The sequence below is a fragment of the Meleagris gallopavo genome, chromosome 19 (assembly GCF_000146605.3).
Source record: "Meleagris gallopavo isolate NT-WF06-2002-E0010 breed Aviagen turkey brand Nicholas breeding stock chromosome 19, Turkey_5.1, whole genome shotgun sequence".
Lineage (NCBI taxonomy): Eukaryota > Metazoa > Chordata > Aves > Galliformes > Phasianidae > Meleagris > Meleagris gallopavo.
Window position 1 is genome coordinate 5907438 of NC_015029.2, and position 14041 is coordinate 5921478.

Here is a 14041-nt window from a genome sequence, read left to right on the forward strand (position 1 = left end):
CTGCTGCTTTTTGCAGGGATGCCCCTGGGGTTTAACGCAGCTGCGCGGCGGTGCGGGGCACTGCTCGCCGCCTCCTGCTAAGGAGATTGCCGGGGATGCGAGGGGCTAAAGGCCACCTCCTGTGTTAGATCCCGGCCGGGACGCACATCGACGCGCTCCTGCGCGAGGTGCAACGTGCACCGACGTGCTTTGCACGGCTGCCCCCAGGCAGCAGCTCGGAGCTCTGCTGCCGGAGCGATGCCCCCGGCAGCCCCGGGCTGTGCGCTAGGGGGAGACCGTCCCCTTCTCGTCCCCATCCCGTCTTTTTCCCGTCTTCTTCCCGACCCTCCTCGGTCACGTCCCGCCCGTCGGGGAATACCGTGAGCAGAGTGGGTGCCGCTCTGCCGTTTTCTCACTTTTTTTTCTTGAAATCTGTACTTCCCTGAGGATTTCCATCCCGCGGACACCGGGCTCGCGTTCCCCGTGGAGCGGGGAAGGGGTTAACAGCGGGGGCGGGGGCCCTACAGCCCGGCCGGCCCGCCCCTACTTAAGGCGGCGGCGGGGGACGGGGCGGCTCTGCGCGATGGCGGCTCCGCGACGGCCGAGCGGAGGGGGACTGCGGCGTGCCCCGCAGGACGGGCGGCTGGATGAGATCAATAAGGTGCGGGCGGGGGGCTGCGGGAGGGTCGGGAGGAGGCGGGTGGAGCCACCCCCAGCTGTCCCCGACTTGCGGCAGGTGTCCCCCCGGAGGAAATGGACGGAGCGGGGTGGGAGCGCTGCGTGCGGTGGTTCTCCGTCCCCTCTGTCTATGGGGTTGCCCTCCGAGCCGGCTGCTCTTCCTCCATCCCATGGGTGCTCTGTGCTGCGTGCTGTGAAGTTCCCTTCGGGAAGGCAGCCCAGCAGCCATGGGAGCTGTTGTTCCTCAATCTCCCCTCCCTACGTAAAGTGCTTTTAGTTCCTCTGTTGGCTTCTCCGAAGAGCTGCTCCAAGGTTCTTAACTCTTTAATCACAGCGAGGGGAATGTGAAGTTGCTGGGTGATCCCCAGGCCTTAGGCAGTGGGAACACAGCTCCTGGATCAGGGCAAAGTGTGCTGAGCTGTGTGCCCTGGGCACTGGGCTCTGGTGGGGTCCCTTCCCTGAGTTGGGGTTTGCCACACCTCTGCCTTGACATGGCTTATGGTGTCCCTTCTGGCTGAGAGCCATTCTGAGGGTGAAAAGAAGGTTTTAACCTTGAAACAAGATCACTTAAGGTCACTTTTGGGTCACTTCTAAGTGAGGTTGATGATGCTTTGCTGATGCAGGCAGTGCCCTCTTTGTGTTAAAGGTGGGGAAATCAGAGCTGCACCAGCTGGGAGCCCAGAGGAGGCAGTGGGCTTGCTTTGCTTTGCCCTTGTATTAACTGGGCAAGGAGAAGTGGTAGAGTGTTCCTCCCGGCAGGACTGAGAGCTGAGGTGGAGGTTATGTAGGTCACTGGGGAGGGAATTAGGTGATTACAACCCAGGAGGTGCTGCAGGGTAATAGGAGCACTTGGCTAAAATAGAGCCTTTGTAACAGACTGCTTGAAGTGGGTGAGGTGCCCCACCACAGGGGCAGGTGGTCCTCAAGCATTCCTACAGGGGATGCTGTCCACTTGGATTGGGAGGAAGGCTGCTGCACCCTTTACTGCAGTTCTGCTGCCTTCAAGGCTGTCCTGCAGCCCGGTGTGGGGTAGGTGTGGGATCCTCCTGTAGGCAGTATCTGTGGGATGAGCTGCAGTGCTGTGCACACTGCAGAATAATGCCCAGTGCTGTGCCCTGGAAGCTCCTCTTCTTCTCAAGCAGGGCATAAGTTTCTAGTTCTCTCAAAGTGACCATTGCTTCTGGCAGGCTGTTCCTCTTGGCGAGGTCTGGATGACAAAAAATGAAACAAGCTACATAACTTCCCTGCTCTTAGAGATGGGAGCTACTTGTTTGTGTCCTTGCTGTCCTGTGTGTTGTCTTGGTGCTGGGAGAGGGGACTGGAGCAGCTGCCCTCAGACCCCAAGCAGACAATGCAGCGAACCCCACAGTGATAAACTGGGCTCTGCGTGCTGGTGGTGGGGACTGCTGTGAGCAGCCACGCAGAGGAGCAGCTCCTGCATGGAGCACCCAGCTGCAGAGCTGGCTGACTGTGGCTGTAGTCAAGGAGGGGGCTTCCCAAGCCCTATCCCAGGGCTGCAGACCAGGAGAGTTACTCCTCATAAAAATGATTTCCGCATTTTTATCAGGCGTAATCTCATTGTCTCATCCCAACGAACAGCTCCCACCCAGCCCTGTTTTCCTGGCTGATTTGTACCCCAGAGTTCTCACTGGGTTAAGGGTCTGGAGGCAGGCAATGTGTGGCGTGCACACGTGCTGCTGAAAGCTAGCTGAGCCCAGCATTGGACTCTTCCTTCCAGCAGCTCTTCTCAACAGCTCCTCTGGGATCACCTCCTGGCTGTTCCCAGCTTCCTGGGAATGGCAGTCACATTGTTCTGCCTTGTGCATCAAGGTGGCAAGCCTAATCCAGCACAGATTAGTTTCAACCTGGTTTCACCTCCTAATGTGGGGCTGTGGGGAGCTCAGTCTGGTGGGGAGCAGGTGCCTGCTGCTCATGTCCAGGACAGGCATGAGCATTCCTCAGCCCCTTTCCAGTTCTGCAGGCAGGGAAACAGCCTGGCTTGCTGACTGGAGCCTTTCGGGGAGTGAGGAAGGATCTGGCATTGCAGAGTTTGTTTAGCAAGTAGCTGAGATTTGTGTGTCTGGATTTCCTTGCCTGCATATGTCTCTTTCTCCATGAAAGAGCAGGAGCTGGGGAGTGGCTGGGCTTATTTTTAAGCAGTTCTTATTAATAGAACAAGCCCCCTAAAATGGGCATATTAGCAAAGGGCTCTGGGAGGAACTTCGGCCGCTTGGGCTGTGGCTGAGTCACTGGCCCTGGGGACCGAATTCCCGTGCACTATTGTGAGCTCTGCCTTATCACTGTGAGGGGCAGCTTGCATACAATATGCTGGCTGGAATGCCTTTGAACTATACTGCTCCCTTTGAGCTGGAACAGCTGAAGTTCCCCTGTGGATGAAATGAATGGAGTCTGGGTGCCAGGTGTGCCTGGTGTCCCCCATCCTGCCCTGTGCCTGCTGTGAGACCTCAGGCACACTTCCCTCAGCCGCCCCACTGGGATGCAGCTGTCCTTCTTCCTTCCCCTACTCTCCTCTCCTATCCCTTATCCTGCCCATGTGTGCAGCTCCTACAGACCAGGAGGGAGCTGTGACCTGGTGATGCTCTGGCTCTATTTCGGTTCTCGGGGAGGTTTGGCAATCCCCTCTTACAGAGGCTGGTCAGTGGGTAACACGACTCTGCTCTCCGGTGACTTCATTGGGCTGAACCCAGGTCTCAAAGCCCAATTGTCCCTTTGTGCTGGGCAGGCACATGATATCCCTGGGTAGAAAAAGCTGAAATCAATAAAAGCAAGTTGGCTGAAGAGAATGAAAGAAGGAACTGGGAACACTGCTATTCCCCACAGCTTTCAGCTTGAGCTGATGCCCATGGTGTGCAAGAGAGCCTGTGTCTCACGGGTTTAGTTACAAGGGTCTCTGGTGTCACTTTGGGAATCTGCAAGGTAGCAGACACATCTGTCCGTGATGCTGTCCCAGTACTACCAGTACTGGCTGCTACCTGTTGTCTCATAGGAACCACCCCATCCTGCCTGTGTGAGCACGGGTAACTGGTGAGTAACATGCACAGCGCAGGGAACAGCCTCACCTCTCTCCACTCGAGCCTCTGGAGGAGTTCTATGCTGGACAAGCATTGCATGAGCTGTGCAGATGTTAATGACTTCTGCTCTGAAGAATGCAGTGTTGTTTCTGAACACAGATCGAGTCATTAAGTTGCTGGAGCGGGGCGGTGTGGGAGGGCAGGAGCAGGACCGTGATGCTGATGGGGCACGTTGGTGGGGCTGGCAGGGCATGCTCTGCTCTGTGCTCTCAGGCACCTGGAGCTTTCGGATGTTGGGTTGGGATGAGCAACCAGAGCTGGGATTTCCCATCCACACTGAGCAGTGTAACAGAGAAAATGAATAGACAGATAGATGTTCCTACACTCTCAATTCCTGCCCTATTGGGTGCAAGGTATTCTACAGGCTTTGCATGTTCTATCTGCTAGCCCCCAATGTTGACCCAGGAGTTTAAAATCTGAGATGGGTGCTTTTAGCTAGGAACAGGAGTCCTCGTTCAGAATGGGATCCCAGTCCTTGTGCTGTGCATGCTTTGAGCAGAGATGCTGGGAGCTGAGACTTTGGATGAACATGAGGCAGTATGAGGGGTGTCGTGCAGGTGGGAAGTCAGAGGCACTGGAGGCAGTTAATGGCAAGGCACAGAGGGGTTAGACTCGTTTTTAACCCTCCTGGCACTGTTGCTCAGATGTGGCTGTCTGGGAGCTGTGTAGGTCTGCTGGGCAGCACTGTGTGCATCCATGCCCTCCAGGCTATTTTCCTTTCACTAACCTTGGGGATACTCTTTTAACTGTTTCAGGAATTTCTCTGTGACCCAAAGTTCAGTGATGAGGAAGATCTGGAGGAGAAGCTGGCAGTGTTCAAAGGTGAGAACTGGTTTTCTTTTCTCCCGTTTGCTCTGAACAGATCCTTTTCTTCAGCCTGAGATTTTCTGCTGAATAACAGAAGGGACTGAGCTGAGATGGAAACCTCCCCCGCATCACTGGGATGCAGTGAAGCTCCCTGGAGGTGCTGTTCCCACCAGAGTCCTTGTGCTTCCCCCACTTGCTCTCTCAGGGCAGGGCCATGTTACTATGCAGACATCCTGCCTGCGGGCGGCTGCTGCCGCACAACCTGCGGCGTGGGAGAGCCCCCAGAGGAAAGCTGCCGTCTCAATATTGAGTCAAGCTGGCTGCTGTCATGGACGAGGCAGTAGCTGGTGGGAGGACTTCTTCCCTGCATCCTGAATGAGCGTTTTTCTCCTTCAAAGTTTCTCCAATCTGCTCTACTTCTTTCCAAGGCATCGGTACTGGAGCCAACAGCACTAATCCAGTCCTGCCCAAAGCGTGTCCAGCTACACTTTCAGCAAGTGTGGGGCTTAGGTTTGGATATCTGCTGGGCTGGGGGCTGGAAGAACAGCTCAAAAGCCTGGTTCTGCAGGGTGTCCTCTGGAGTTTGTACCCCAGAGTACTTCAAGGACAAAATCTGGCTGTTCTGAGTGCAGCCAGTTTGTTCCCAAGCAGTGGCTGAAAGCAGTCATTTCCCCCATGGCCTTTGAGAAAACATGCCTTCTGTGTCATTGCCCTCCAGGTTTGTCCTCAGCCTGGTTCCAGCCAAACCAAGCCTGACCTTGCTTCCATTTCAGGCACTGTCTGCTATTTCCTTGTGAGTTTTGGCTAGAAATTCTAGCATGGAGAAAGCTGGCTGGAGTTTTGTCTTGCCCTGCTGGAGCCTCCTGTGCTCTCCATCCTTTCTGTTGCCCTCTGGCTTTGGCTCTTTGCTGTGAGATGGCTTCAGATCACATCCACCTGCTGCACTGTGGGCTCCTCCATGGACTGCACACAGAGATCTGCTCTGTGTGGGCTGCAGGGGGACTGACTGCTCCATCGTGGGCTCTCTCAGCTGCTGTTGCACAGCTTTTTCCCTTTCTTAAATATAGTCAGAGTGCAAGCAGCATTACTTGGTGACTCAGCTCTGGCCCAGCAGTGTGTCCCTTATGGAGCTGGCTCTGATCTGATGAGATCTGCAGGAGGATGCGGGCCCTCTGCTGCCAAAGCCTTGCCATGTAAACCCAACATAGGCTGCAGCCCTACTGTATTTTTCCATCACAACTGGGGCTCTTCAGGCATTACAGCTATAGGTCATGAGCACAGAATTCCCTGTAACAGGAGCTTTTGGCATCTCCTCCTGCTACCTCCTGAGTTTGCCTCTGTGGCTGTCCTGCTCTGCAACACCGCCTCCATCTCCTCCAACAATGGCTCACTGTGTGAGAGGGGAGCATTTCTCTGCAGTTCTTCTGCTCCCCTCCCCAGCAGGAGCCCCGGGAGCCCCTCTGCACTCTGTAAATGCACTTGGTGTTTGTGTAAATGAGGAGGAGGGACTGCAGGACAGCTTTGCCCCACCAAATCCCTGCAGCTGGGATGGGAGGGAAAAACAAATGTGTGAGCTGAGGCTTAACACATGGTGATGTAAAGCTCCTCTGTTCTCCATGCCTTTGGCTCAGTGTCAGCTGAGGAGAAAGGAAAACATGTGCTGGGCACAGGGATGGCGGAGCAGGGGTTGTGTCCCCAAGCACTGACCCCTGCCTGTGGGTGACTGTTCGTTTGCACAAGGCCATTGCTGTGTGGGGGGGACATCAAGCATTGCTTTGGCCCCTGAGCATGTGTGTGACAACCCAGTTTCATCTAAAATGAGCTGCTCAGTGCTCAAAGAGAGGCATTTGTTTCTGTCTGAAGCATACATTGCCTTGCTTAGTTCCTGTACTCCTATAGACCCGTTCTGCTGAGCTATGCCAAGCAGCTCCTCTGCCCCCCTGCCTGGGGCTGCACACCAGCCTGTTTCACCCAGCAAAAGTTGTGGGGCAGTCTCCAGTGTGTGAAATATCCCTGCTTCCCTTCGGCTCCCTAAATTAGCCTGCCACTTCTCAGTTCACGTTCATCTGCTTGCTGGTGTCCCTGGAACTGAGGCAAAGGGATTCTTCCCTCTGGGGAGTGGAGCAGCCTGGGAGCTCTCAACTAATTTGAGTCTTTAGAGGCTCTTCCGGGGGCTGAGTGCTAACCGGAGGGCAAGTGGAGATCTCTCCAGCTGTGCGTGGATGGATGATGGCAGCAGGCATCTTGCTCATTTATTTAGCGGAATTGAGGTGATGGAGGCAAGGAGCCCTGCAGTGCAAGGAGCTGTAAGGTCTGAAAGATGGACAAATCCTTGCCTGAAAAGGTTACAGTCTAAATGGGGAACAGCTAGCAAGGGAGAGGAGGGGTAAGAAATATAGGCGTGCCTCTGCAAAGATCAGAAGCAGCACAGGACTGAAATCCTCCTTTCCTGGCTTAGCTCAGTGCTATTTCGTGGCATGCCAGCTTTCTTTCTGCAGAGCTGTCCAGGCTGCTCTCTGCAGGATGCATTTCTCTGAGGATGCTGGAGCTGCCTGGTGTGGGGAGGTTTGACACCAGACTGGGAGGGCAAGCAGCAGTTCCAGTGTCTCTGCTCCTAAGCACGATTTTGGCTTTGCCCTCTTCATGTGGTCCTTGAGCATCTCTGCTGGCAGGTGCTGCTCTGGAGCGCGGTGTGGTGTCGGGAGGGCTGTGCAGTTTGTCCCTTGCTATTGCAGGAAACGACGTCACTTAATCCCCTCCTAATCTGATCAAGATTTGTCTTGGGAGTGCTCAGGGTTTTGCTTTTCTTGCTACTCCTTCTGGGAGGTTGTCCTGAAGCTTTGTTTTTTTTGGCTGGAAGCCTTTTAAGGCTACCCATGGCTAGCTGATACCTTGTTCTCCTGCCAGTGTTTTCTTCTAGCTCAAACAAAAGCAGCCATAATTAAAGAACACTTAACTCTTGAGCCCTGGACTCGAGATAAGTGCTAAAACTGGGTCTTGAGATCATCTCCCTCTCTGACCTGCATCAGTCTATGCCCAAACCTCCTGTTTTACTGCTCTAAGCAGGCAGTGCTCCAAAGCCCTGCTGTCTCCTGCTCTGGGTCTCCCTGCCAGAGCAGCTCTGACCCGTTAACTTGCTTTTGTGTCTCTTCCAGAGAAGTACATGGAGTTTGACCTGAACAACCAAGGCGAGATTGGTGAGTGACATAAGGATGTTGTTATTGGGCTGGAAAAGCAGCAGCCTGCTGAGAGGGTGTCTGCTGCTGACTGCTGCTCCCCTTTGCAATTGTGATTCTGGGGAGGAAAATCATGGGCTGCTTTTGGGACAAGCCTTGCTCAGCTCCTGGATCCGAGCTGGAGGCTTCCTGGCTCTGCAGCCCCTGCTCTTGGCTCTCTCAATCTCTTGCCTGTCTTGTGATCTCAGTTTTCTCAGTGCTGATCTCCTCCTAATGCTTTGCTTAGTGTCTCTGCTCTTAATGATTTATTCTGTTTCTCCACTCAGGCCTTTTTGTTTTCAATCCTCAGCATCTCCTGAGCAGGGAAGCTGCAGGGCTCGGGCTCTCCTGGGGTTTGCCTGGCTGGAGGAGGAAGCTGTGTCAAACCACGAGCACTTGTGGTGTGGAGAAGCACTTGTTTGCTGGGGTGGAGGTGGAGGGAAGAAGAGGAAGTGGCTGTGTGGCTGGGCAAAGAGGGCCCTGCCTTAGGGCTGGAAAGCAGAAGTAAAGATAGAGGTTTTTCCATGCCTGGAGCAGGCATCTGAGGGCAAGTGCTTGCATTTAGCCCTTGCAGGAGGCTCCTGCCTGGCTCCCCTCCTCCATCAGCACATGAAATCAGCGCAGGGAGCTGGAGGAGCTTGGCTCTGCTGTGCTGCCCTTCTGGGTGGGAAGGGGCTGCAGGACTTTGGCCTGGTGAGAGCAATGGAAGGAAACGACCTGCAGTGCCAGGCAGGAGTGCTTGTTCCCAGAGCCTCTTTGTCTCCAGCTTTAACCTCAGTGTTGCTTTCTTCCCTCTGCATCCTTGTGATTCTTGGCACTGCTTTCTGAGCTCAATAGCGGTGTCCCTACGTGCCTCTTAAGCAGTGTTCTTCTGCAACAATATGTTTTTCTTTTATTCTCGAGCTGCATGAATAGGAAGTGCTGTTCCTTGCTGCCCATACAGCAATGGGGCTGCACTGAGGGCTTCTCTCTGCTTTCAGCTGACAGCTTCATGCCATCAGCCCTAGTGAAGAGGTGAGCTGCGAGCTCCAGCCTGCGCCTCCAAGTTGGTCCGGGTGCAGTGTAGTTATCTTTCAATAGTGCTGATGCCTCATTCTTGCAGATCTGATGTCTGTCAAAAGGATGATGGAGAAGATGGGTGTTCCGAAGACCCATCTAGAGCTGAAGAAGATGATCTCTGAGGTGACCGGAGGGGTTAGCGAGACCATCTCCTACCAGGACTTCGTTAATGTGATGCTTGGCAAACGCTCTGCTGTACTTAAACTGTGAGTGCCATCAAGGAAGGGATGGGGGAGGTGTTGGGGGAGCTGGGAAGAGAAATTTCTCCTGCCTGGCAGAACTGGAGCTGTGCCTGTTGGGTGGGTGCGGTGAGAGAGGAGGACCCCTGTGCAGAGGAGGGAGGACATGAGCAGTAAATGATGGTCTTGCTGGCTCCTATAACCCACAGAATGCTTCCTCCCTGCCTGATTTTTTTGAAACTTGAGCTGTAGGTGGAGAGAAGACACCAGCTTGGGACGGCTGGCTTGTGCTGGGGGAGGTTTGCTCTGCTACCAGCTGCCAGAACTCGCCTCCCACGGCCTCCTCTGCCCTCTCAACAGGGCTCTCAAAGTCCTGCTATAACAAATGGCTTCCCACCGCTTACTTGGCTCCCTCTGGTATCAGGGTGGGTTCTCTTGGCTCCGTCTCCTCCCCACTGAAGCCTGTCTTTTCCCTTCTCAGCCACAGAGGCTGATCCTGCTTTTGTCTGCCCACCGTGAATAGGAGCCGCTTCTCTCCGTGCCCCCTGCCCCTTTCTAAAAAGAGCTTTAAAAAGGCAGCCAGCTTTCTGGGCAGGTTGGGAGGAAGGATGTCTCTCTGAGCTACTACATTCTTTTGGCAATCTCTTCTCTCCCCCTCAGTATGTCAGGATGCTCCTTTTCCAAGCACACGCTCTTCTGACAACTCTGTTCCTCTCTTCATTGAAGCAGGCTGAGCCTGCAGCCAGCCCCATATCGTCTATTCTTCCAACTGCAGCAGCTTTCACAGATGGGTCCCTTCTCTTGCTAACAAACAGATGCCCCATTGTGTGTTGAGCAGTGTTTAGAGCAGGAACAGAAATGTAAAACTCGTCCCAAGAGCAGTGCACTCCTTTGATCCAGCCTGGCAGCTGGCATTCCCAGCGTAGCTGCAGTCCTTAGGGAGGAAGACAGCGCTGGTTGTTGCAAAATGCTTGGGATTCTTCTAGCTACTGCCTTGCTCCTTGTATTTGTCCTCTTTCTGGTTGTAATTGCTGTTGTTTGGCTTGACTTTTGAACATTCTACTGGATGGTTATGCACAAGGTGGGCCAGGGATGGTGCTTAGGAGCACTTAGCATGCAGTGTGCACCCAGGGGATTTTGGAAGTAGCTGTCTAAATAAAACGTGCTAATCCTCTGGGCTCTGAGAGGAAAACCGGCAGAGGCTTTGGAAACTCGCTCCCTGAAGCTGCTGGAAAAGCAAAGCTGCCGGCTCAGCTGGCAGCACTGCCCTCTGTTGGCTTCTGTCCTCTGTAATTATCAGATGGCCATTGCAGAGAAGGTAAGATAATCCTACTCTCAATGATGAGTAAAGATGCACCTGCTTTTTTAATATGTATTATCTACTGTGTTTTGCAGGGTCATGATGTTTGAAGGAAAAGCCAATGAAAGCAACCCAAAACCTTCTGGCCCACCTCCGGAGAGAGATATAGCCAGCCTCCCTTGAAGAGGACAGGCTGGAAAAGTGGCACTGTTTGCTTTGCTGGTCTGTAACAGAGGTTACCTGTGCTTTGTTACTCTTTACTGTGAATGGTCCTAGTTTTCAACTAACCTGCCTTAGAGGAACAGCAAGGGAAGCTGGTAACCCCAGCTCGCATCTTTCTGCAGCATCCCTTAGCTAACTTGATTTTCTAGACAGAAGCTGTAGCACCAACTATAATGTGAGACCAAAAAAAAAGTCCTGTGATCTTAACTCTTTCCCCTGCCCTTCTTGCATTTCTCAGCTAAGAAGGAGCTTTCCACCCAGCTGATGGATTCAGAGCTGTGCTTGTCACAACAGGTTCCTGAAGAGACTTGCTATCAGATAGCAGCTTCATGGGTGCAAATAAGTGCCTTCTGTTCTGTCCTATGCTTCCTGACTGGAGTCTAGATCCTAGTCCTGGATCTGTGTCCTCATCAGCCCCAGGAGCAAGTTCTACACAATCAGCATGGGATGTCCCTGATGTGCCTGGGTTCTCTACTTCTGGAAGACCTTTGTCAGCTGCTGAGGCTGGGATGTTGTAAGGGAACACTTCTCACTGAATTTAGCAGCTAAAGGACATTTGTTGGGCTTCACCTTGAACCAAGTGCTTATCACAGGTGTTCACGTTTTCAGAAGTCACTGCTGAAGTCCCCACCTCCCTGAAAGGCAGTAGGGCCACTGTGCCCTTCTGTTCTCAGGCCAATTTTCTGCGCCCTTCCTCTGTAGTTTGCCTTAGGGACAGGATCAGAGCTAACCTGTCGGCAGGAACATGCTCTGTGAGTAACCATGCAGAAAGTGTCCTGCTAGCTCCTACTAGAAATGAGATTAGAAATTGCGTCCGTTGTATTAATGGCTGGCTACAAGGCAAAGACAAGAACCCTCCATGGGATGCTGTGAACAAAATGCAGACAAACTCAGAGGTGTCTCTGCAACCCTGATGCATAAATCCAACTGAGCCATGACTACAGGAATAAGTTCTGCAAAGTCTGTTTCATCTGAGGAAAAGCCACTGGCCCATTGCTGTTCTTAGCTTTAGGTCCTTCCCCCTGCCCCTTCCTGGTTTGGGTTTGTTCTGCTTTTCTCAGCCTATGAGACCTGTTGATCAGCCATAGCAAAAGAGGCAAGCAGGAAGTCACAGAGCTGATCTGCAAAGGGTCAAGCTGCAGTCCTGTCCTGGGAAGGGAGAAGTCCGACACCAGCAAGTGGGGATGATTAAAGCTACTTTAGGATCCTCTTTCTGATAAAACTGCTTGGATCAGACCAGGAGCATAACTGCTGAACAAGTTGACTGTCTGTCCAAGTGTAGAAACAAGCCTGCTGTTATGCCTTTGTAGCCCCTCAGGAAGGCTTTGGGGGAGATTAGAAGGAAGCTAGGTACCCAAACTGTGAGCCCTGTGAGCTTTTCCAAACCAGCTGTGGATGAGGATCTTTCTTCATGCAGCTGCTCCTTTTGACTTTGCAGACCTCTCTGCGTGTGTTTCAGCTTGTTCCTGTGGGAATACCAGACACACTTCCCTGATGCATAAACCCCAAAGCTTACAAACTAATGATGGCTGTAAGTGTGGACTAAGTGCGGGGACTGTGCTGCCCACACTCTGCTTGCTGCGGTGAATCTTGCTCTTCGCACAACTTCTGGAATCCAGATGTTTGCTCTTTGCCCTTTCCCTGTTTTTCTTAAATGTTCTTGGCAGCTTTGAACTTTTTAAAATCGGTTTAATAGTTTTTAAAGGAAAACACAGATGATTAACTTGCCTAGGCTTATTGTTCCTGCCAAAGGCTGCACTTTTAAAGAAAAAAAAACATTCTCACTACTGTCCGCATGAAAACCAAAACTGTAATGGAGAGAAAAATTGTAAGAGCAGCACCAGTCTCCTTTAAAGACTGAAAATAAATCTCCTGAAGCCACACCGCGTCAGTGTGTTTAGTTCAGTTTTTCTGAAGTTTGGTCCAAATGATTGGTTGCAGATTAGCTGAGCTGTTTTCCACGTTGGTTAATATAAACCCCTCCAACAGATCCTGGAGATAGGTTTGGACTGATTTTTATCGCTAAGAACTGCCCCGGTGCCTCTGAGTTCATGTTACAAAATACAGAGGGCACCTCCTGAAAGCCAGCCTGACCTTCTATGAAGAAAACAGGTGGCAGTGCTTGTTCCAATGAGTGCTTATGGAGAGCAGGCACGTGCAGCCCTTTCCTTGTGAGATTACTTTTTCATCCTCTCTGCTCTTAAAGCCTGAGGTTATCTGATGTGAGTTATCAAGATGGAGAGCGGTTCTTCCTGGGGCAGCAATGCTAACCGGCGCTGTGCTGTAGGAGAAGCAGCCGAGGCACTCCCCAGCTTCGTGACGCAAGGAATAAAGGCTTTATTAAACAGCGAGGGCGGGCTCAGCACTAAAACCGGCACAGCCTGTGCCCGCTGGAGGACTGCCGGCACTTCCGGCCGCCACCGACCATAGAGAGGCGGTGTCTAGAGCGGCCCCGACGGAAGCGGAAGTGAGCGCGGCGTCGCGCGGGGCTCCTCGGTGGTGCGCGGAATTCCGTGATTGTGCGCTGTTGTGAGGGCGGGTCCGTGGCCGCGGCACCGCCACCATGGGGGAGGACGGGGACTTGGTCCCCGAGCGGGAGATGAAGGTGAGTTCGGCTCTGAGGGGGTGGCAGGCCGGCGGGCTCGGACTTTGGTACTCGGGGGTCGGCTCCGGCCGTGAGGAGTGTGACAGAGCGCTGTGAGGGCCCTTAGGAGAGGCGGTTCTGGCGGTTTGGTGTGGGCTGTGAGGGTGGTAGGCCGGGGGGGTTTGGTCACTGGGGCCTAACAGGCCGGGGGGGGTGGGTATGTGGTTCGTGGCGTCAGGGGGTTGTTGGGGAATCCCTGCACGGTTTGGGGTGCGTTTGAGCGCTTCTCGGCGGCGTCTGGACGAGGCTGTGGAGTGGAGGAGGGATGGATCTACTCGGGGCGCAGTGGAGAGGTGTCCTGGTAAAGTTGGGGTGTGTGTGTGGGGAGGCTTTAGGTTCTGTTTGTTTTCTTGAAACACTGGGAGAGCTGGAGGGAGGGGTGGAAGGAGCTCACCTGGACAGAGGAGTGATGCATTTTGGAGCCCTCCTGGCTGCGAGCCTTGTTTTGGGGACCACATGCTGGAGAGAACAGCAGACCTGAGCAGGTGTGGTTGTTTGCCGTCACTTGGAGTCTTGTTGCATGCTGCCAGCAGGGCCCATCCGTGTGTTTCCAGAGCGTTGATGTGAGGCTGTGTGAGCAGGACAGGGCTGTCAGCACACATTCCTCCAGCCCTCTGAATCTCTGTGCAGCTGCCTTCTGCTCAGACGCTTTCAAAATCAAAGATTTGGTTTGTTTGTTTTGCAGAAGGTTCTGGGTTCCTGCAGCTTCCTCAGATTGCAGAAATGCAAATTTTCTGTGCTTTGGCAAAATGAAATAAGAATCAGGTGCTTGGTTTGAGTTAGCGATGTTAAATACAGTGCTGTGGTCAGTGGTTGGAGAAGAGATGCTCGTTCCTGATGTGAGCACAGTTTTGCATAGTAATAGT

At 53.2% G+C, this 14041-nt stretch overlaps 2 protein-coding genes across 4 annotated transcripts in view; both read left to right on the forward strand.

Annotated features, from left to right (window-relative positions):
- Positions 1 to 354: 354 nt before the first annotated feature.
- Positions 355 to 12414, forward strand: AIF1L (allograft inflammatory factor 1 like). Its single transcript, XM_003211279.4, has 5 exons — positions 355 to 640; positions 4505 to 4571; positions 7712 to 7753; positions 8874 to 9036; positions 10405 to 12414. Exons 1-5 carry the CDS (start codon positions 563 to 565, stop codon positions 10490 to 10492), a joined length of 438 nt encoding a protein of 145 aa, XP_003211327.1. The 5' UTR covers positions 355 to 562; the 3' UTR covers positions 10493 to 12414.
- Positions 12415 to 12904: 490 nt separating this feature from the next.
- Positions 12905 to 14041, forward strand: part of NUP214 (nucleoporin 214) — a 39325-nt gene continuing 38188 nt past the window's right edge. For 2 of the 3 annotated variants that reach the window (XM_010720906.3, XM_010720907.3), the window contains exon 1: positions 12907 to 13136. In XM_010720906.3, coding sequence (XP_010719208.1) covers positions 13095 to 13136 — 42 coding nt within the window. In that variant the 5' untranslated portion in view covers positions 12907 to 13094. Of the gene's footprint in view, positions 13137 to 14041 lie in introns of all 3 variants that reach the window. The other variant, XM_010720905.3, reaches the window with a different exon arrangement.

What these genes read in the sequence shown, in the direction of transcription:
- AIF1L (XM_003211279.4), top strand. Translation starts at nt 563, where the DNA reads ATGGCGGCTCCGCGACGGCCGAGCGGAGGGGGACTGCGGCGTGCCCCG. An exon ending in GAAGCTGGCAGTGTTCAAAG is followed by an intron (nt 4,572 to 7,711) that starts GTGAGAACTGGT and finishes TGTCTCTTCCAG; the next exon opens with AGAAGTACATGGAGTTTGAC. An exon ending in GAACAACCAAGGCGAGATTG is followed by an intron (nt 7,754 to 8,873) that starts GTGAGTGACATA and finishes TCATTCTTGCAG; the next exon opens with ATCTGATGTCTGTCAAAAGG.